This window comes from Mauremys reevesii, linkage group 23, assembly GCF_016161935.1.
Source record: "Mauremys reevesii isolate NIE-2019 linkage group 23, ASM1616193v1, whole genome shotgun sequence".
Taxonomy (NCBI): domain Eukaryota; kingdom Metazoa; phylum Chordata; order Testudines; family Geoemydidae; genus Mauremys; species Mauremys reevesii.
Window position 1 is genome coordinate 22,411,264 of NC_052645.1, and position 21,676 is coordinate 22,432,939.

At 50.1% G+C, this 21,676-nt stretch overlaps 1 protein-coding gene across 3 annotated transcripts in view; it reads right to left on the bottom strand.

Moving 5' to 3' along the window:
- Positions 1–1,149: 1,149 nt before the first annotated feature.
- Positions 1,150–21,676, bottom strand: part of EPHA10 (EPH receptor A10) — a 98,071-nt gene continuing 77,544 nt past the window's right edge. The window contains exons 10-18 of one of the 3 annotated variants that reach the window (XM_039511460.1): positions 19,563–19,688; positions 15,512–15,697; positions 9,242–9,303; positions 8,886–9,089; positions 6,037–6,186; positions 5,201–5,394; positions 2,588–2,752; positions 1,706–1,814; positions 1,150–1,225 (exon numbers count right to left, since the gene is read on the bottom strand). In XM_039511460.1, the coding sequence (XP_039367394.1) occupies positions 1,202–1,225; positions 1,706–1,814; positions 2,588–2,752; positions 5,201–5,394; positions 6,037–6,186; positions 8,886–9,089; positions 9,242–9,303; positions 15,512–15,697; positions 19,563–19,688 (1,220 nt within the window). In that variant the 3' untranslated portion in view covers positions 1,150–1,201. Of the gene's footprint in view, positions 1,226–1,705; positions 1,815–2,587; positions 2,753–5,200; positions 5,395–6,036; positions 6,187–8,384; positions 8,639–8,885; positions 9,090–9,241; positions 9,304–15,511; positions 15,698–19,562; positions 19,689–21,676 lie in introns of those variants that run through there. The other 2 variants (XM_039511461.1, XR_005590786.1) reach the window with 2 other exon arrangements.

Here is a 21,676-nt window from a genome sequence, read left to right on the forward strand (position 1 = left end):
GGGGGTAAATACTGTGCCAACACTACAGGGCATATGAGGAGTTAAGGTCCTGTATTTAGTTTCAATTTAGTTTTCTATCCCTATGGTGCAATCTAGTAGGCACATCTGAATCACAATGCAAACAGATTTCTAAATGTGCTTTGAATACTTTCCACTGCATTAATTCCCTTTGTAAATCTTTGTCTTTCCTCATCAATAATTCACTTGTAATGCTTATAGATGATAATCAAAGGCCTACAAAACTCTGTACATCTAACTGAATCCAGGCTGCAAAAATCCATTTAATTAACTAACTTAAAGGAAACTTGTACTGTTAAGCAAATGCCATTTGTGATGTAGGCTCTGATCCCTGACTGAAGACAAAGGGTGCGTTTGATGCAAATAACAGGCCCAGTCCTGCATTCCTTGCACAACAAAACAAGGTGCAGATACAGCCTGCCTTGTCTGGATTTCAAGACAGTTTCAGAGATCCCATTGCTTCATTGATTCCGTTCTGATACCCAATTCCACCATTTGGCCAGAATTTCCTGTCTTGGGATCTAATCTGGCAACACCACCATTAAAATTACCTCAAACTGACACCCCGACTGTGGCTAATCAAACCAAACCCCAAGCAGTGTAGAGTGTTCTCATCCCAGGCAGTGCACATGGCCCAACCCTTCCTGGTGCGACAGCACCGCACGTCTCACATCCAGCGACAAGCTTTGGGATGCACCTTCTGGCTCTGACATAGTGTGATACTGATCCGTGATGTGAAAGGTCAATACTGCGCTACGAATGAACACGGTGATTCTGACCAGCCATTTCTAGTCCTGCTCCAGCAAACAGGAATTGGGACAGTCTCTGGGGGAGAAATGGAGGCTACTCACCTGTTACCAGAGTTGTTCTTTCGGTGGCTGTGGGCACATCCCAGGCGTGGGAATGGACAGAGTCCAGTCGAAGAAGAACAGATACATGCCATATTCTTCTCAATAACTCCAGACTGACTCCCTAATTTTATCTGTCCCATTTCTGACAGAATTTGTGGACTTTTTCCTGCCACTTTGATTTGAATTAGTTATTTTTCACACACTTTTTGCGACTTAATGAGGTAACTCTTGGAATGGAATGGCTCCCGCTGGGGAAAAGTGGGGATTCAGACTCTCCTCTGGAAGGACAGGAATGGATGGGCCGGGCCAAGTCACCTTTCAATGCTGGGCCATTAGAGCGCGCTGTGCTCTGGACTCTATAAAACAGAAGGTACTTGTGGGGTCAGTAAAACACATCAGCTTGTATAAAAATACCTATGGATTTATCAGTAGAACGCTAGATACTAAACCACTGTCAAATCCAGTTTAAAACCAGTACACAAGTGTCCAGTCCACCCTGTTAACCTAGGTACCATGTGAAACGGCATCATTGGAGCTTGACTCTCATCCTACAAAACATTGCTGGGGAAAAACACAACCAACCAAGCACACTGCACTAAAGCTGCTGCTGGGAGAACCCCAGGACAGGAAACGCCAGCTCCTGGACTCCCTCGCTACTCTGGAACGACTAGTTTGCAGCAGACCTGTACTTCCTACCTCCCACTCACACAGCTGCTCCTGGTAAAGTCTCAGAGATTTGGTCCAGTTTAAGGCCAGCTCCCAGCCCTGCTGCACCACTGTCCCCGCGGAGTTTTAAGTCAGTGCTCTGAAAGTGTCCGTCCCTGCTGGGCTCACACCTGCACGCCTCGACCATGCATCTGTATCACCTGGGCTCGCAGGGTCTGGATCCCACTCAGGATGGTTTTCTGATGTTCCACTGAGGTGATTCCCAGACTCAGGACATCTCTGGAAAACAAGCCCCATAGCAGAGGTGAGTTCACAGCATCAGGCCCCCAAGGCCACCAGCAAATGGTGGAAATGGAGATTTTTAGACTAAAATGCAACTGTGGCTCAGGGGTACAGCTCGTGTGGACGCGAAGCCTCATGCAGTTCTCTTTGGAGCAGCCCACACATGGAGTCCCAGCCAAAGGAGACAGCAGCTCAGAGACAGGGACTGTTCAGCGCCCATGGCTGACCGCAGCATGCTGGGCACTTCACAGGCAACAGATGCTCTCTCTGCCCTGCAGACTTTGGATAGGGTCCCACACTGTAATCTCCACCGGATGCAACAGAAAGACTGGACCAGTGACAGGAGTCACAAGGAGAGAAGCCAAACCCAAAGGAAGGAGGCTGGAGGAGAAGGGTCACAGTGAGATCAGGAGCTCACCTGGGACTGTGCTACCTGTATTATCTGGGAATAGGACTATTTATCTGAAGCTTTATGAACTCCAGGTATGATGTGAGCTGTGCTGGGAGAGGTAGCCAGCCAGCCACTCACCCAGAAATACTATAATTGGCCTCCGGTTTTCCAGCTTTAAAATCTAAACAGGTCAAACAAAGGACAGAGAGACACACAAACACATGCAGCTCCAACCTCTCCTGGAGCGTGTTCTCCCGGGGGTCAGACGCTCCATGCATATCTCTTGCTCACATGTAATAGCAGCTGCTGGTATTTCAGAGCAGGCTATTTTAAGCTGCAGCTATTCTCTTAGTTTATTCCTAGAACACTCTTCACTTACTGGACTGTCATCCTTGCCACAGATTCCAGGTAGCAGTACCCCGCAGCGGTGAAGTTATCTTTGTATCTGCCCATCTCTATGGCTTCCAGCCACTCACCCACGGAGCTGAAAGACGGGAAGGCTGAGAAAGTGCGTTCGGCCAGGGGGATGGATGGATTGTGAGGCCTGCCAACTCAAACAGCACACGAGCAGTTAGATCACACCAAAGCAAGGTTAAGCTCCCATCCATAGGATGGAATCTGGCAGCTACCGCTCTAGCAGGCATGAAAGTGGGCTGGGCCCATGCAAGTTTTCAGGGAACAACTGAGGCAAGGCCCATGGACATTTAACCTGAGCACTGGCCATGTAAGGAAGGGGAGAACTGAGGGATGGTGGCTATTTGGCTCCTTAATCCTACCCACTCTGTGAGGATCTGGGATCACAGACTGTTCTGCAGTTCCATCAGGAGCTGTGTCTGGCTGTGATCCCGGGTTACTGGGCACTTCACCTTCTTCCCAAGTGATCCAACAGTAGAGAAGGCTCAGTCTGCCTGGAGCCGGTCTCACCCCTCCACCAAGAACTGGAGCAGAGCAGGTGTCATAAATAGTTAGTTAAGGGTTAAGTTTCCACCTGTAAAGGGTTAACACATAGTACCTGGTGAACACCTGACCTGAGGACCAATCAGGGAAGAGAATTTAAAATTCCTAGGAGGGAACTTTTTCTCTCTCTTCTGGTGTGTGTTGTTCTTAGCCGTTTGGAGTTACAAGGGTCCAGATGTTTAATCAAGTCTTCTGCAAGTTTCCATCTTTCTGAACTAATTTCTTCTAGTCAAGATAGTGAGTATTAGAAAGGTACTTTGTGTCCTCATCTAATAATCCTATGTTTGCAATTCTGTGTGTTTGTTATTGATTATTCTTAATTCTGCCTGTATTGTTTGTACTGAGAAGGAGAGAGGATTCTCTCCAGAAATTAGTAAGGTTATACCCTATGAATGTCCAGCTTGGACTCATAGAGATTGTGTATTTTCTTGTTTTTCTTTTAATAAATTCTTTCTATAAAGATTTGATTAAATCCCTTCTACTGTGGATACAGGGGGAGGGGGCTAAGAAACTCTCTCTCGGTGGTGAGACAGGCTTATCTCCGGGCAGAGAAGGGAGGGGGGAGAAGGGGAGGTTTCTCCCTCTGTGAGCTGATCTGTGTTTCCCCAGGGAACGTCTTTGGAAAGAGGAGGGGGAAAACAGGGGTGTCCCGGCCCACGTAAAATTGACCGGGTGGTGGCAGCAAAAAGGAGACCTACCCTAGGATTTTAGGGTGGGGGGATACATGCTGGTCCTCAACTTGAAACCCCCCAGTTTCAAGTGAGGGTGAGACCATGACATGGTGGCAAGCGGTGTTTCGGACCCATTCCACCAAGAACTGGAGCAGAGCAGGTCATCCGAAAGTCCCCAATGGCCTGCAGCTCTGCCAGCGTAGCCACGCAGCACCACCACCAATGGCTTATGAAGTAATTCAGTCACAGAGCACAGCATGACACAGACACACCCCAACGTGCAGCGTCTCTGCTGACAAGTTGGAAGAGGAGCTGCTCTTAAAGCCCTGCTTCCTCATCTGAAGGGTTCTGCTTTTAGTCAACTTCAGCTGCAGAATCCTCCTCCAGCCAGAGCTCCCAGACCCACCTGCGGGGGCTGAGGAGAGTGTGTCTGACCCGTCAGCGCTGCATTAGCTGGAGGCAGAGAGGTGGGGAGAGGTTTGGCTCTGCAGCAGAGGCAGCTTGGGAGAAAACATCAAACAACGAGGGCGTGGCCAGAGGATCCTCACAAGAGTGCATTTGCTGGATCCCACTTCCCGCGATGCCTCTCTCTGCACTGGCACGCAGGACGCCGCACAGATCAATGGGGGGTGGGGGCCCCGACGCCTTGGGGGCCCCCTGGGAATCCTGCCACCCACCCTGTGCAGTGAGGTTGTTCTGGTTCTGTGCATCCAGGGCCCTGTGTTCCCAGAGGAGCAGGAGGGGTCGCTCTCCAAGAGTCTGGCTACACGGCAGTTAAAAACCCTCGGCTGGCTGGTGCCAGCTGGCTCGGGCTAAGGGGCTGTTAGTTGCGCTGTAGATGTTCAGGCTGCAGCCCAGGCTCCAGGACCCTGCGAGGTGGGAGCGTCCCAGAGCCCAGGCTGCAGCCCGAGCCACCAAATGTCTACACCACAATGAAAGAGCCCGTTAGCCCAAGCCCGCTGGCACAGGCCAGTCATGGGGGTCCAATTGCAATGCAGACATACCCCTGGGGGACCGCGCCGGACCCAAGGCTTGGCAGGTTCATATTACTGGTGTCAGCCCGGTCAGAGCCACACAGCGGTCTGCGAACCCAGCTTCAGCTGACCAGGAATCCCTCAATCCAGCCAGATCCCATGAGGCAGACTGCACTCAGAGGGCCCGATCCTGATCTCAGGTACAGCAGCGCACGCCTGGGAATTATTGCAATGATTTAGATGGAATGGCTCTGGGTTTGCTTCAGCGTAAGTGAGTTCAGCATCTGGTGTCACCCAGGAGTGAGCGGTCTGGCGTGGCCTATGGGATACATACGGAGGCGAACATTCTAGAATTAAAGGGAAAGATCAGTGATACAGGCAGATTTTCACCTGCTGCAAGTGGAGGTGGTACATTTCAGTGGCTCTGGGTTTTGAAGCATCTTGCTTAGGATATTGTGGATGTGTGAGAACTTGGGCCTCTCATTTCGCTCCTTCTGCCAACAATCCAGCATGAGCTGGTGAAGCGGGGGCTGGCAATTCATCGGGGGAGGCAGCCGGAACCCATCCTCGATGGCCTTTATCACCTGAAATCCCACACAGGGGCAGAAAGAGAAGAGAGCTACAGAGGAGTCACTGAAGAGCGGCAGAGCAGGCCCTGTCTGTCAGCACTACTGGAGTACGACATTCCCAGTGTTTTGAGAGAGCCGAGCCAAATCGTTCAGAGGAAACATTTTTCACCACAAATTTGGGTCAACGGAAACATTTAGTGAATTCGTGTTGAAATTGCCAAATTGTTTGGTTTTGGTTGGGGAAAAAACCCCTGAAAAAATCAAAAGGTTTTGTTTTGAAAATTTTAAAACAAAATCTATCGATTCAAAATTATTTATTTTGTTTCAAAATTTCTTTCCATGTCATTAAAATGTTTTAAAGGGTAATCAGAGTAAAAAAGTCAATGAAAAGTTTTGTTTCAGGCTGAAGAGAAACGTCTTGTTTAACCCGAAACAATTGTTTTTAAACTTTTTGGGTTATTTGCATGGCTCTGCTCTTATAGGTCAAAAATATGACAAATGTCCCCCTGCACCACGTTAACCCAAGATGCAAATACAGAGCCGCTCAAGCGACATGCATGGCTTGCAATTCCCAAATACCCGTCATTGAAACATGGGCACGTATCAAGTGCCACTGTCTCCGTAGGGTCAGAGTACGGTGGCTGCAAAGCAACTCACGTCCTGGTTGGACATGTCCCAGTAGGGTCTCTCCCCGTAAGACATCACCTCCCACATCACGATGCCAAAGCTCCACACGTCACTGGCGGCACTGAAGCGATGGTACTGGATGGCTTCGGGGGCTGACCACAGGACCAGGCTCTTCCCACTCTGGCCAGGCAGAAGAAAGGAAGACGTGAGGTTCTCCGCAGCAGGACGAGGGACACGTTCACACAGGCTCACTAATGCCTCCGATCAGCAGGCCTCCCACCTGTGTCGCGGAGCAGTTAGTGACACAGACCTTGGCACCATGTGCAGTTCTAACGGGAGGGGAAAACTCTGCACCGAATTCTTTAACACTGGAACAAGCACCAGCGCTAGTCTGCAGGGCAGGGCAAGTCCTGAAACATTAACGTGGGAGGTACAGTCCCCCGAAGGAGCTGATGGCATTTTATCCATTAATATTGAATGAAAACACCCTCAGAACCCGGCAACCACACCGCTACTCCCTCCCACCTCACCTCCCTTGTAACTAGCAAATGCCTCTGCAGCGTCTGCAGAACCCTTCCGGCTGCACGTGGGACAGCAGGCGCTGGGCTCCTCTGGGTGAATACTAATTAACTGCTAGGGACAGAGACGGACTCCAGCAATCACACACCCTGCTTGTTAGAGAGAGGGGACCCTGGCGCTTCCGCAGGTCTCTCCAGCCTTTCCCCAGCCGGGGCATATCTGGCCCCCGTCTCTCGTTAGCGCCAACGAGGTTTCCATCCATAACATCTTGGACTCGGAGTCTCAGCTATAGCTCCGAGTGACATGCTTTCCCCTCCAATTCCACAGAGACTCCAAGTCGGGGTCTCCCCTGGCCTGCCACTCGATCGGGCTGGGGGGGACGCACTGAACACTCTACCAGCATCAGACACTCAGACTAACCGAGGTCTTTAAGTGCCAGGCTCGCGTCAGCAGATCCCTGTGCAGGCCACCAGGTCGGGAGAGTCACACCCTCGGTCCAAGGGCCGGCTGAAGCCAGTGTGTCAGCAGCCACTAGTGCTTTGTGCGACCAGAATACTGCCTGGGCCAGTACGTGTTCTTTGGAGTGAAGAATCCATTGTCATTTTTAAATACAAATGGTTAATGGGATGATATAATGGGGTTGGCTCACGTATGCTGGCTGTGGGACATCAAACAAAACCATTTTTATTGCTTTTCAGTTAAAAATACTGTACATTGATTTCTTCACTGGCAAGTGAAATGCTCTAAATTGGACTGAGAGTGAATTAGTGAGAGCAGCGCTATACTGCCATGCTGAAGATGTGCTCGTGGGGAAGTGTGCGTCGTTCCTAACGGAGTCTGCAGGACAGTTCCCCCCTCCAAGTGCCATGTTTGGGGTGCGGGCAGCGCCGGCTCTAGGTTTTTTGCCTCCCCAAGCAAAAAAAAACCCAACAAACCTCCGAGAGCGCAACTGCCACAACGCCGCCCCTGCAATTGTGCCGCCCCAAGCACGTGCTTGGTTTGCTGGTGCCTAGAGCTGGCCCTGGGTGCGGATGTGTTTCTGGGGGAATGTAACAGGATCTCAAGCCCCATCTCTGCATGGCTCTGAGTGCGTGTGTTCAGGAAGCCTATTGGCTGGGAACGCTGAATAGGCACGTGTGTGAATCAGACAGGTCTTAAATTCTTAATTGAAAACCATGAATTTCATTACAAGTGATAAAACACACACAACTAACCCCCAGGCTGTGCGAGCTGCTTACAGCTCCCAGTGCCTGCATGTGTACACACACGCACGCACGCACGCACACACACGATGAGAGGGGAAGAATTTGTGCTGCACTGATTCAGATTCATAGGTAGTTTATGCAGAAAGCCTTAGCATTTCACTGCCATTTACCTTTATCTCCAGCTGAAAAGAAAACTCTTTTACATGCAAATACTGGATTCATGTATCAGGAAGAGACCAGGCAACCAGAAAACATACTGCTTCTGCAGCAGGTTCGCTACATCTGGTATTAACTAGAGCTGTGAAACTCAGCTAGCTTCAGATTTTTAGCCCTACTCAACATTCAGATCAGGTCTGCAAACCTCCTGGGCGATGCTGGGCCTAGTTTTAGGTTATCCTTATTGCGGCTTTGCAGCAAAACCAGGAGAGATCCAGTTTTGCAAAGATTCAGTATGAGAACGTGGCCATTCTGCCCAAGGTTTGCTCTTTGCTTTGGGAAACATTGGAACCAGAAGCCAAAGCTAAAGGAAACTTTCTCACAAACCCTGTGAAGTGGAACCAGATTGGTTTATGGCTCCAGCAGTAACCCCAGCTGCTGGGAGAAGGATCTTAGATCTCTCTCAGGGGCAGGGCGGTGCAAGAAGACACTCCCTACCGTGACAGAACTGTGCTCCTGTTCTGATGGGTGGCAGCAGAACCTGCACAAGGAGCCCCATGCCCTTGGCTCCATCGTGGAAGGGGCTTTTGGCATCTGAGGGATCTGGACGTGTTCTTTTCTCTCTCAGGTTTTTGCAGGGAACGTGGTTCTGTCACCTGCCAGGTCCACAGAAGGAGGCTTCTCCATTCTTATGTTTCCAGAACCTCCATGATTCGTACTTTGTACGAGGAAATTCCTCCTGCCTTCTGAACCTATGTCGGAAAGTTTTGCTTCTCAAACTCTACGCTGCACTAACATATCAGTCCATTTCCAAGCACAAGAGATGGTCTAATAACCACATTACCCTGGCAGCTCATCTTTATATTCCTCAGTGACTGACTGTCCCTGACATTCCATCTCATGCACCTTCAAACCCAACCCTCCCCGCTCCCCCAAAGTTAGTGAGTATCCAGCTCTGTCACAGCACAGCTACCACACTGACAGTCCCCCACAGCTTACCATGGTGGTGAAGATGGTCTCCATTTTATCTTCCTGGGGCTGTCTGAAGCCTGATATTTTGCAAACCAGGTTGCTATTCACGAGGACTTTGTGGGCAGCAAGGGTTTTATGTACGTAGCCCATCTCGGTCAGGTACTTCATGCCAGAGGCGATCCCATGTAACATACCCGTCAGCTGGGTGGCTGTGAACTGGCCCTCGTGTTTCTGCAAGGCAGGAGTAGGGAAGGCTGCATTTCAGGGAGGTTTAGCTTGGGCTCACGTCGCACAAACAGCTCGTGCTGTGACTCTTCAGTTAGGAAAATGGCAGCACTGCTAGCCAAGGTCTGAGGGGGTAACCGACACCCAGGTACACTCACCCTGAGAAATGAATCCAGCACTCCATTCCCCATGTATTCCATCACAGTCATCATGGTGTTTCCTGGGCGCACAGACAGAAGAGGAGTATTTAGCTAACCCTGGTTTTTATCGAGCACAGTTCTGCACAGATATAAATACATACACCCAGCAAAGCCTCCAGACCCAAAGATGCCCAGCCCAGCCCTCAATGCTTTGCCCCTTGAAAGATCATTTTCTGCTTGCTTTTCACATGAGAGATTTGGGTCTTGTCTGCTCTGTCGGTCGTGGGAATCTGTGCATAACTAGAGTTAGTCAGGCGGCCACATTCAAAGGACAGGACCCCTGAGCAAAGGAGGGGAGCTGGGGAAGGGATTTCTACCCACCCTTTAGAACCAGCTTTTTAAAAACCTCAAACTCAAATGCCTGATAAACCGTGGGGAGAAAAATCTCTCCTGAAGATTCAGCAACCCCACCTCCTGCTGCCAAAGTGGAGCACTCCCGGAGCTGAGCTGCTGGCTGCTCACCGGGCATGAAGCTGAAGGTTTTGATCCTGTGGGAGAGGGGGCTGTACCAAGGGACAGTCTACATCCCTACATTAGGGAGGGGGCTAATCTTCTCAGCTGGAGACTAACTGGAGCAGTCAGAGCAACAGAGGGGAGGGTGCTCAGAAGACAAATGCAGAACAAACACAAACTTAGCTTGTCGCAAAAAAATTTGAACCAATGTGACAAAGAAGGTGAAGAGAAGAAAATTTTCAGTGGCTTAAAAACCAATGCTGGGAATCTGGGTAACGAGAAAAAGGAACTGGAAATTCTCTCTGATGAGAAGAAACTTGATAAAATTGGTATTCCCGAATGGGCAGAGTGTCCATGAGGGGAATGTTAAAATCACTGGTTACACCCTACTCAGGACTCTATTCGATAGACAGGACCAGTCTTAGAGTTACTGACGACTCAGAGTCTCAGGACCATGAATGCACATGACTCAATGTGTTAAGTAACAAAGTCCAGGGTGGGGTACTGGTGAGTTAGACACCAGCTCAAACCAGAGAGCAGGATGAGTTAGTTATTCCTGAAGCGCTTACCAACGTGTGGAAAATAAAACTGTGGTGTTACAGGAGACTTCAACCCCCAAGCCAGGCGAGAAAGGGTTAACAGCCCAGTCAGTCAGTCACTTCACCTGGGTGGTAATTAGGTAGTTACTCCTCAGACAGAGGTCAGAGGAGGTGAGACTAAGGACTGAGGGATCAGGTGATAACAGTCACCTGGGCCTTCTGCATAATCTGAGAGCCTGTAGCCAAGGGAGAGAAGCCATAGGGAGCTGCTGGCTCTTGTGATAGGCTGAAGGGCCAGAGACGCTGGCGGCTAGCAGCCTCAGGAGGAGGTAGGCTGGGCAGGACAGGACTTGATACCAGAGCCAGGGAAAGGCAGTGGAAGCCCAGGGCCCGGAGGGCAGGTTGATTCTTTGGGATTTGGACTGCACCTGGCCATCGTGTTTGGACCAGCTGCTTCTCAGCCAGAGGGCTGAGTGGCACAAAGACCGACAGACTGCGGGGCACCGGAGAGGAAACCCCTACAGCACGGTACCCTGAGACAAGTGGGCTTGCTGGCAGGGAGTACGCATCGTTACTGGGAGTCATATGCTGGAGGTCTCAAGCAGCCAGCAGTAAAACGTCACACAGAAGGTATTCACCCAATGCAAGGTACCTCTAATTTGGACCTTACTATGGTGGAAGTTACTGGAAGTTAGTGCTTGCCTAGGGGCCAGCGATAATGACCCAATTTCATTCAATACGGGCAAACAGAGGACGGTCCCAACCAGGAATACAGAACGTTTGGGAGTTCGTTGAGAAGAGTTTATTACATGGCCTAAAAGCCACAATTCCACAATCAAGAAAGAACTCTGGGTAAAAGCCCATCCTGGCTCGGGAGCTGAAGTGAAGGCAGCAATTAGAAATAAATTAGCAACATATATGGAAAGGGAAAAGGGGGAAACAGAAAGCAATCAATGTGACTGAGTGTAGGAAATCGATAAGAAAAGCTAAAGACATCAGAGGAGAATCCCTGGCAGGCAAGGCTCAGGACAGTTAGGAGGAGTTAGCAATGCTATAGGCCTATTACCAAAAGTAGATGATAAAACTGTAAATAATGATTCATAAAAGTGTCAAATGAATTTTTCTGTTCTATATTTTGAAAGAAGCAGGATCATGTGCTCGTATCACATGAGGACGATGAAGTACTTTCCAGTCCATTGGTAGCTAAAGACAGTGTTTTAATACAGCCAAATGCAAAGTTATCCCTCTAGGAACCAGGCATTCATGCGATCCCTATAGAATGGGGTTTGGTATCCTGGAAAGCAGCAACTCTGAAGAGGATGTAGGGGTTACAGTGGACAAGCAACTCAGCAGGCGTTCCTAGTGCAATGCTGGAGCAAAAAGGGGCTAATGAAATCCTTGGCTGAAGAGTGAGAAGGAGCAGGGAGGTGATTTTACCTCTGTATACGGCGCTGGTGAGACCAGCACTGGAACAGTGTGTCCATTCCTGGTGTCCACATTTTAAAAGGATGTTGAAAAAGTGGAGAGAATGCAAAAAAGAGCCACAAAATTATTTATGGGCTGGAGAAAATGCCTGACAGTTAGAGACTAAAAGAACTCAGTCTCCTCAGTTTATCCAAATGATGATTGAGAAGAGACTTGATTTCTATTACAAGGACCTTCAGGGGAGAAAATAACAGGCACTGAAGGAATCTTTCATCTAGTGGAGGAAGGCAGAACAAAACCCAATGGGTGACTAATTCACATTAGAAATCAGACACGTTTTTAACAGTGAGGGTGATTAACCAAAGGAACAAACTACCAAGAGAAGTGGTGGCTTCTCCCTCTCTTATCTTCAGATCAAGACTAGATGCCTTTCTGGAAGTTATCCAGATCAGTACAGGTGCAACTGGGTGAAATTTACAGGCCTATGATATATAGGATGTCAGACTAGATGATGGAATGGTCCCTTTTGGCTATAAACTCTACAAATTTATGAAAGGTCCTGCTTCAGGTCTCTAGATCCTCCAGTGCAGGGACTCTCAATCTTTCCAGATGACTGTACCCTTTGCAGGGTCTGATTTGTCTTGCGTACCCCAAGTTTCACCTCACTTCAAAACTACTTACAAAGTCAGACATAGAAATACAAAGTGTCCCAGTACACTATTACTGAAAAATTGCTGTCTCTCTGATTTTATCATACAATTATAAATAAGTCGACTGGAATATAAATATTGTACTTACATTTCAGTATAGAGTATATGGAGTAGAATAAACAAATCATTGTCTGTATGAAATTTTAGTTTGTACTGACTTCGCTAGTGCTTTTTATGTAGCCTGTTGTAAAACTAGGCAAATATCTAGCTGAGCTGATGTTCCCCCTGGAAGACCTCTGTGTACCCCCAGGGGTATGTGTACCCCTGGTTGAGAACCATCGCAGCAGTGGGACCTCCAAAAAACAAGACAAACATGACCTCATACTCCTGATATTTCTCCGGTAAAAAAGCAGAAAAATAAACCTTAAAATAAATAAATAGCAATAATCCCGGCCTCCTTCCAGTATCATCAGGCAGCTGAAAAAAGCACACACACGTTTCTTTTCCCCTTTCAACAAGCTCCCAGCCATCCTTCAGATTTTACATCCACAGACTTCAACTTTCTGCTAGGAGAACAGTGAATTAGGGCTTTCAAAAGCATGGCTAACTATACAATTCCTATATGGTGAAATGCTTCATGAATATCAAGTAGCTGTGGGAATGATGGGAACACAAAGCTCATGTGGGTTTTTGAGGCGATCAGACCCTGAGATGTCTCCAGAGTCACAGCTAGATGATTCATTTATTTTGAAACAAGATCACATCTGCCAAACAGAAAAGGAGGGAACTACACAGAAAAAGGGCCATTAACAGTGAGGAGGGTGTGTTTGCTCAGGGCGAGAGACTTGCTATTCTCTATCACAAACATATAATGAAAGCAACTAATTAGTGTTTCTGATTACCTAACTATCAATGGTGGAGCTGTTCATCTAAATGGCATAATTCACACACCCACAAAGCCAGCACATACCTCGTATTTTGAAGAAGAAATTAGTCAAAGGTAGGAAATGGAATGGACATAATGAGGGGTACTTAAGCACTTGACCATCAGAGGATAGATTTCTGTGCATCTGTACTGCACACAGCGGCTTAAACTCTAAGGGCCTGATTCTCTCGTACCTTCGACCCCAATCCTGCAGTTTGCTCTGCCTGCATGGATGCAAGCGCAAGATTGGCATCTCAGAGGGAGACATGGATCTCACCCCGAGGAATGCAGTCAGCATAAGGGGCCCTGGCTCTTGATTTGGGGAGGAATATTAAATACTCTCGCTGGGAACACTTTGAGTAGAAAAGTATGTGAGTGAGGGTAGCTGGATCGGGCCCTATGTTAAAACAGAAGCTGATCCCCTGTGTTATAAATAGCACGGTTAACAACATGCGTGTTCATGTTTCTCCATATTTAACTACACCTTCCTCAGATTGACAGAGAACACCCACTCCCCCAGCGACAGACAGCAACCACACACTCATCTGTTTGCTAACAAAACTCTCATTTTAATTTGCTTTTGTGACAAGAGTTGGGTTTTGCTGCTAACCGAGTTTGACTCCCTGGCTTTATTAATCTAGCTGTAAAAATTTGATTAAACAGCATCAGAACCATAAAATAATAAAAACCAACACAAGCAAACATTTGGCTTCCAGAGGGCGACTGTCCAGCATCTCCACCACCAGATAATCACATTGCTAAACAACTGCTTGAGCATATTACCAGATTAGTTCAAAGGCGAGACTCCTGCATTAATGACCCAAACTCCATGGTGGGTAATTAAGAAAAAATCAGCATTCTTCCTGCTTTTCCACAGGACAATCACTTTCTATTGCTTTTAAATTACCAAGTAAATGAGGCCGTATTGTTGCCACAAAAAATCAGATCAGGGAGCGTATCGCTTCATTTTGCTGGGCACTAATAACCGTGTAATAATGCTGGAATCACTTTGTATCTATCGATCACAGTAAGTGCCATGCAATCGCAGAGCGGCTGTCTGTGCACATCCCCCTCATGCTGCCCAACTTGCATCGTGATCAGCCCATAAACGCTCTGAGTTACACAGGACTTGGAATTGTGTCGTAACCTGAAGCAAACTGTGTGTGGAGAGGGTGTTTTTACAGCGGTCTCGTATGTGTGTTAAGCATAAAGTCTCATCATGTAACGCACATCTCTCTGGTCTGGAACATCTCCACGGAGTGATTCAACAGCCGGCGAGCCGGAGCCTGGGCACTTGGCCTCCATTGTAGCTCTGACAGACTCCTGGTCTGTGGCACTATTTTGTCCTCAACATTTCCTATTGTTATTACCATTAGCTGTAGCCAAAGCACCGGCAGCCACCGGCATTCTCACCACACGTCATGCAGGGGATACAAGTCAGCAGCCAAGCGCTCCCAGCATTGCTACCACAGTGGTGATCAGCTGGTGAGTGTGTGTTTGGAAACAGCTGGCAGAAAAGTCTAGTGTAGGCACAGTCTGTGTTGTCTAGTCCTCGCCCCTCCCCATGCCTCAGTTTCCCTATGACAATACACACCTGCCTTTGTGGAGGGCTTCAGGTGCCCTGGATGAAGGGGTCTGTGTGAGCATTCACTGTATGTTCTTGCCTTCGCTCTGAGAATCTCACACTGTTAAAACTGCAAGGATAGTGAGTGAAGCCACCACAACGCAGCACAAAGCTGCCAGTATTCTGGGTTCAGCCCTCTCTCCGAGAGAGGGAACAAGAATCCCAAACCTTTCAAGCTGAAAGTGAGGGGGTGGATGCAGGGGTTGAGTGAACCTAGTGCACTAGGCTTTCCGTGCATGAGGACTGGATTCAGATCTAGCTCTAGGATCTAGTCACAATGGGTTTGGCGAGTGTCATCCTAGATTAATTGGCCCTGTCATTAAAAAACCCCCAAACCACACACAATTTGGAACAGAAAGGAAGTCACGTGGGATTGTGCCACAGAGACCTAGGACCAAATCAGCAGATGGTGGTGCCGTCTGGGGTTGAAGTGGGTGGCAGTGCTACTGTCCAGAAGGGGAAGGCTCACCCACATGCCTTGCTTGAACCCAGATTAGCTCAAACCAGCGCTGTGGGTGCTGTGCACACCAGGAGCCCTAGGCATAGCACACAGCTGGTCTGTTTGGAACGCACGGAGTTTGCATGCAGACATGCAGAGTTAATGAGCCCCACCTCTGGTGATGACGCCCTCCAGGCGGATGATGTTGGAGTGATCAAACTGGCCTATGGTGCTAGCCTCTGCCAGGAAGGTGCGTTTCTGCTTGTCTGAGCAGCCAGCTCGAAGGGTCTGGATGGCAACCGGGAGCTCCCTCTTGCTGGGAAGTTTCAAGCATCCCCGGCAGACTTCTCCAAACTCTCCTGTGCCATAGGAGAGACGGGAATTAGAGTGTTTCCAGCTAAAGGAGCGCAGCCGTTTAGACATTTGAGAGAGTGAACATCCCAAGAGAACGCCGCACGGGACTGTTTTCATACTGTCATTCTAGGAGCTGTGCTCGCTGCTCTCTCGGTCACTCACAGGCCCTGAAAATGGGAACGATTGCTACACTGATTTTATTTATGGCTTTCTCAAATCTTCAAATATCACTGCACAGAACAGCGCTGCACAGAACTGCTGCTGTGCAATGGGACAAGGAGCAGTGCTGCTCTTCTAGAAAATCAGCTCCCCTTCTGGTAGCATTTCCTCGTGCCCCACATCCCCTAGCAGGACCTCTGCCTCTGGACCTGCAAACACTGTGATCTGGGGGCGGGCAGCCGGTGTCTGAGTACCTGGCTAATCAGGCAGATGGGCTCTGCTCTGACATAGCAGGGAACTGTATGGCCAGAAACGCTCAGGGAAACATCCACCCACAACACAGGAAGGTGGATTAAGGTCCCTTTAAAAATTCTCACCCTAGCCTCAGTTTACCATCTTCCCCCCCTTCTGGGGGGCATCGTGACTTGTTGTGAACACACAGATTTTGAAACACTTTAGTGCCAGCTAGCAGGTGCAGTAACACATGATGCAATTTCCTCCCTTTGGCTGCTTAGGCCATTCCCCTAATGCACCAGCCAAGTGCACGCTGCACTTTTGAAGTGCTTTCCATGACTGGAAGATTATCTCCCAGAGATCAAGACAGTCCTCACTGGGCTCCGACTCTCTCCACTCCCAAACCTCCTGCCCACAGGAAGTGTAGTCAGGGCCACGCATTGTTCATCAGCACTTGAGACAGAACTTTCTGCTCCTCGCAGTCACAAACGCGGCAGCACATTTTAATGAGAAAAGGCCAACTTTGGTTTTACAGGGAAAGCCAATGGATATGAAGAGCTTTATTGATCCCACAGAGAGGTATCCGGTAGGTCCCACGGGAGACTAATACAAACCATTTCTACGTTCCTCCTATTTAAGAGACCTACCCTACTTGGATTTCCTTTTCATTAATTATCGATTGCTAAAAGTTCAGAATCACTGAGCCAGTTTCTCTGCTCAGATGGCTGTGAAGATTCCTCTGCTCTCCACTGTCTGACAATCACCTTTTATTTCCATGTTAATATTTAAGCTGCTAGTTAAGCTACTCCCCTGCAACTGTCATTTTTTGTTTGTTTGTTTGTTTGTTTGTTTGTTTTTTAAAGAGCTTCTCTTTGGGAAGATGACACCCAGCATACCAGGGCCTCCACAGATCTCGCTTGCATTAGCAATTGAAGCTGCAGGGATTTTAATTTGCTTTGACGTTTTAGGCCGTAAAGTCGATGAAAATCAATAAATCATTGAGTTAGCATATTCATAAATAGTTTTTATGCTGCTGTCAAGCTGCTAAGAAGCAGATAATTGTCGACGTTCTCTGTGAGATGCTGGTCACATCACTGTACGCTCTGCCTGAGGACACTAAATCAAGCCCATGTTCAACATACTAACCAACCGCACTCTGTTTCTCCCTGCTACGAGCACACAGAGCTGGCCAGGGCACAGTGAGACTGAAAATCCCTAATGAAGCCGGTAGCAGGAAATATGGAAATGGCTTTAAAAACCCTGATGAGGCTCCCAGAATCCTATAAAGAGCCAGGCAGGTAACAATGGGCTGCTGAGATTCATTCCTACCCTGGTACCTGCTGCGGTCCCCTCAGTGCACATAGCAGCAATTCACAGGCACCGCGGCCCTTGTCCTCTTGGTTCAAGGGAGCAAGTGAAAGTCACAATCCTTTTAGTCATTCCCAGGGATCTTGTGCGTCTGCCCTGGCTGTGCCTCCTTCCTTTACAATCACTGACGGGTTTGACTGCTGCTGCAGACTGAGACTCAGTTCTCCACCTTCCTCCCAGGCCTGTCTCAGGTGAGCTCCTCCTCTCCGGCAGGAGGAGTGGGGTTGAACAATCCAGAGCCCAAGTGGGATGCACTGTGAGTTTCTCCTCATTCCCCAGAACTCTCACGCGAGACAAGGCAGCGAGGGCCATGGGGCAAGTGAGGTGTTTACACTTACAGCTGGCGAGATCCTGCCATGACCAGCATCCCAGTGTGTGGCACAGTTCACCCCCCCCAGTCAGTGCCAGGTGTCTGTTTCCTAGCACATGGCAGCTCCCGCAGAAACCTCACCGTGGAAAGAAAACCGAGGGTTGTATTTATACACCGGCAATATGCAAGGAGTCATCACCTTACAGAGCCAGGGAGCCAGGAGCTGCGGTCGATTTCAGCTAAGTAGCGCAGGGCCGGCTTTAGGCCGATTCCCCCGAATTGGGCCCCGCGCCTAAGATAGCCTCACGCCCATGCCTAAGAGGGCCTCGTGCCCTAAAGAAGAGCACCTAACTTGTTAATTTTTACTCACCCGGCGGCGGTCTGGGTCTTCAACAGCACTTCGGCGGCCGGTCCTTCAGTGCTGTGGAAGACCTGGAGTGAGTGAAGGACCCACCGCCAAAGTGCTGCCAAAGACCTGGACCGCAGCCGGGGATTCGAATCGGGCCCCGCACTTCCTAACGCCGGCCCTGAAGTAGCACTGTGAACAGGGTGATATGGCTCAGTCTCCTGGGTCGGGGAGGAGCACCTTGGAACTCATTTGCAGGGAAAAGGTCTGGGTTAAAAGCTTGTTTAAGCAGGTCCCCATGCCCCAGAGCACGACACTGCTGATTTCTGACAGGAGCTTATTCACAAGTGACTTGTCTAAATCTCATGAGCTGCATTAGATGGAGAAGTAGCACTTCTGGAACCAGCTCCTTACAGCTGCACAGAACAACGACCTGACACAACCCTGAATGCAGTGTCAGACTTGTGACCCAGAACCCAGATCCACACCTCAGCCAGCCTTTTCTGCACACCCCAGTAACATCCACAGCCTCCCTGAGTCCCTGCAGGCAGCTGAGATACAAGGGTTTGGAGGATCATTTTGTCATCTAGAAAAGGCTCGAGTGACATTTGATCTCTCCATTCAGGTGCTTATCCAGCCCATGCCTGTAGTGTCTGAGAACCAGTCTCTTAGGAACAGGCAGGGTCTCAGATATTGCTGAGTTTGTGTGTCTGTTTCATACTCTCCACCCTGCTGGCTCCCTAGGAGGGGCCAGACAGCGGCTGACAGCTCAGCCAGTCGGACACACACGTCTGCTTTTTAAAACAGAAAACTCTTGGCTGCTGACGCAACGTACTGCTCACAAAATGGATTTACAGTTTTGCTTAAGTCCCCGCTAATGGCAAGAGCTGGACCAGGGCTCCATGCCAAGCAAACCCCGAGGCCAGACTGGGGATTACACAGAACTGGCCACACTCCCTCACCTGGGCGTGAGGAAGGGTTTTGGGGGGGCGAGCGATGTCACTCAGAACGCAGGCCCGCCAGCACCTGCCAGAGCACTAGCGAGCTGTCACTGCACTCCCACTGACTCCTAGCTGGGGGCAGGCTGAGCTCCTGAGGACAGGTGCCAGCAGCACTTGCCGGGCTACAGGGCAGAGGCTGGGGAAGAACTGAGCTGGGAGGTAGGCTGTGACCTGCTCCACCTGGAAATCCTGCCTCCGCCTTGGATTGCAGCACGGAGCCCTGGGAACCCTGCTGGGAATTACCCCTTTGGGGTGAAAGAGGAGCTAGAAACCCTCCCTCCTCATGAGGTGGTAAATCCACACCCGACGCCCGTCCGATGGGCTGAGGACACTGTCTCCTCTTCAGATTGAAGGCTGTGTCCCTGGGGCACAGGGTCCTCGGCCCGGCAGGAATGCCTCTCTGCAGAGCGCCCCGGGAGCCATGCTGCAGCGTCTCAAACAAGAATACTCACCTGTTCCAATGATCCGCTCAATTTTGATACTCGAGTTGTCGAGCTCTTTGGCAAAGAGGTGCACGGCCTGCGTGGGGTCTTCACAGGTGTCAGGGTCAATGTACGTCCTCCTGGTTGGTATCTTAACTACAGCAAAGAGGGGGAATAAACAGAGTGTGTGAGAAGAAAACCCTGTGTCACCTCTGTGAAGCTCTGCCCAGCCAGGACCCCACTGAGAAAGGCAGCAGAGTGTGAACTGGCAGGAGCTTTGCCCCTCTCTTTACCTGCCAGCACTGTGAAACCCCCTCCAGCTCCCACCCCCTTCGCCGTCTCCAGCCCAGCCCACTCCTGCTGCTGCTCTTTGCTCCCCGGGCTTTGAGCTGCGCTTTGGGGCTCAGGACACGAATTGGGCCCACACCGAGGGGCCCTGCTCAGCTAATCCACACCCCGAGATTTCCTTCTGGACACCGTGTCCCCTTTTAGGATCGGAGAGAGGAGCTCAGAGAAAGCCGGTCACAGTCACCCCAGAGCTGGCGTTCACATCTCAGCTGAGCACTAAGTGCTCCATGTAAATAGAGAAAAACCCCATATTCTGTAGCACCCAGAGCGCCAGGACGCAGGCCTCCGCAGCGGGCGGGAGGAGCAGCAGGAGCTGGACTCAGCACTGGAGCAACAGCATCCATCTGGGTTTAATTTAACTAAAAAACATTGCTGTTAAACAGGCAATTAGCTCTTCAGCTTAACGAAATCCGACAATAGCTTCCCTAGGACCCTACAGATCTGTATCCTCTAGCTGTGCCGCCTGGGGCCTCTTGCGGAGCCTGTCTGCGTAGCAAAGTGATGTGGAAAAGAACACGCGGCTCTGCAATCTACAGTATGCGCCGCTGCTCCCAGCCCTCCCGCACTGGGGAGATCTTTGCAAGGCGCTGCTCTTTAGCTCACAACCCCAAACTACATTTGGCAAATAGACTGTCCTCTCCTCTCTGTACACTGTTAATGACGTGAGACAGGCAGCTGTTCCTGTCGTCTAGGGAAACAATAACTGAAGCCAGGGTCCAGGCTTCCATTCCCCAGGACACTCTATCCATTCAGGCCACAGTGCGATTCTGAACCACCAGCAGTACCGCTGCTCCGATAGACAGAGCACCTCTCCTCATTGCTTTAGCCCCAGAGCACCTCTCGAGATACAGCCAGCTCCGGCTACAGGTCAGGTTTGCTCTCGGTGGGGGGTGGCTGGTCAGAACTGCCATCAGGACAGGCCCGGGAGCATTGTTGGGAGTGCTCTCTCCGGGTCTGGACGCGGAAGGAGCTTCGCTTCCAGCATCAGGACTGATGGAGCAAATGTGCTGCCTTTCCCCTGATCTGCCTCAGCAGGAACCTCCTGCCTCTTGGGACTGACCTGCTGCATTAGCTAAAACCGCTGAGAAACTTGGCTCTGTCAGTTTGCTACCAAGTTCCTACAGGGAGAAAAGGAACCGTCCCCTCTGCTCATTCTCACACAGCCCAGCTCCAACAGGGATGATGCCTCTGAACTCAAGGAGCAGCCCCTCGAGTCTGAGCAGATCTGCCTCCCAGGTTAACCCTCCCATACCTGACCGGCTCGGCGTCCAAGCCCCCCAGCAGGGATCATTATAACCATGAGCTGTTCCAGGCCCCGATGATCAGCAGCATGGATTGCAAAGCCTCCCCCACAGGCCGCTACCATCTGCTAAATGGTAACTGACGCTGCCAGACCGAGCCCAGGAGATCGAAGTGCAGTGAGAGCGACCCAGCTACAAGGAACATTGCACAGCGTGGGTGGGGACTGTAGCAGCCCCGTGTGGGTTCCCTGTAAACCTTCCTTTTAAATTCCCAGAACAAATAACAAAGACAGGAGCATGCTGGCTCTGCTGCTCCTGGGGCCTCTGCTCCCAACACAACAGCACCGGGTGCCCTGACCTCAGGGGTTTGCCTTGCACTTCGCGAACAGGCAGGGGGCTGTGCCTGCTGCACGTGGGGCTCCCACTGGGGAACCAGACCGGCAGCGAAGGCCAATCCCACGGCTACTGAGCACAAATTCCAAAGAGTAAATATAACGCCCGCGGTTCCTCCGGCGTCCTGCCTGTGCGTGACGGCACCTGAGGTTGGGATCAGGG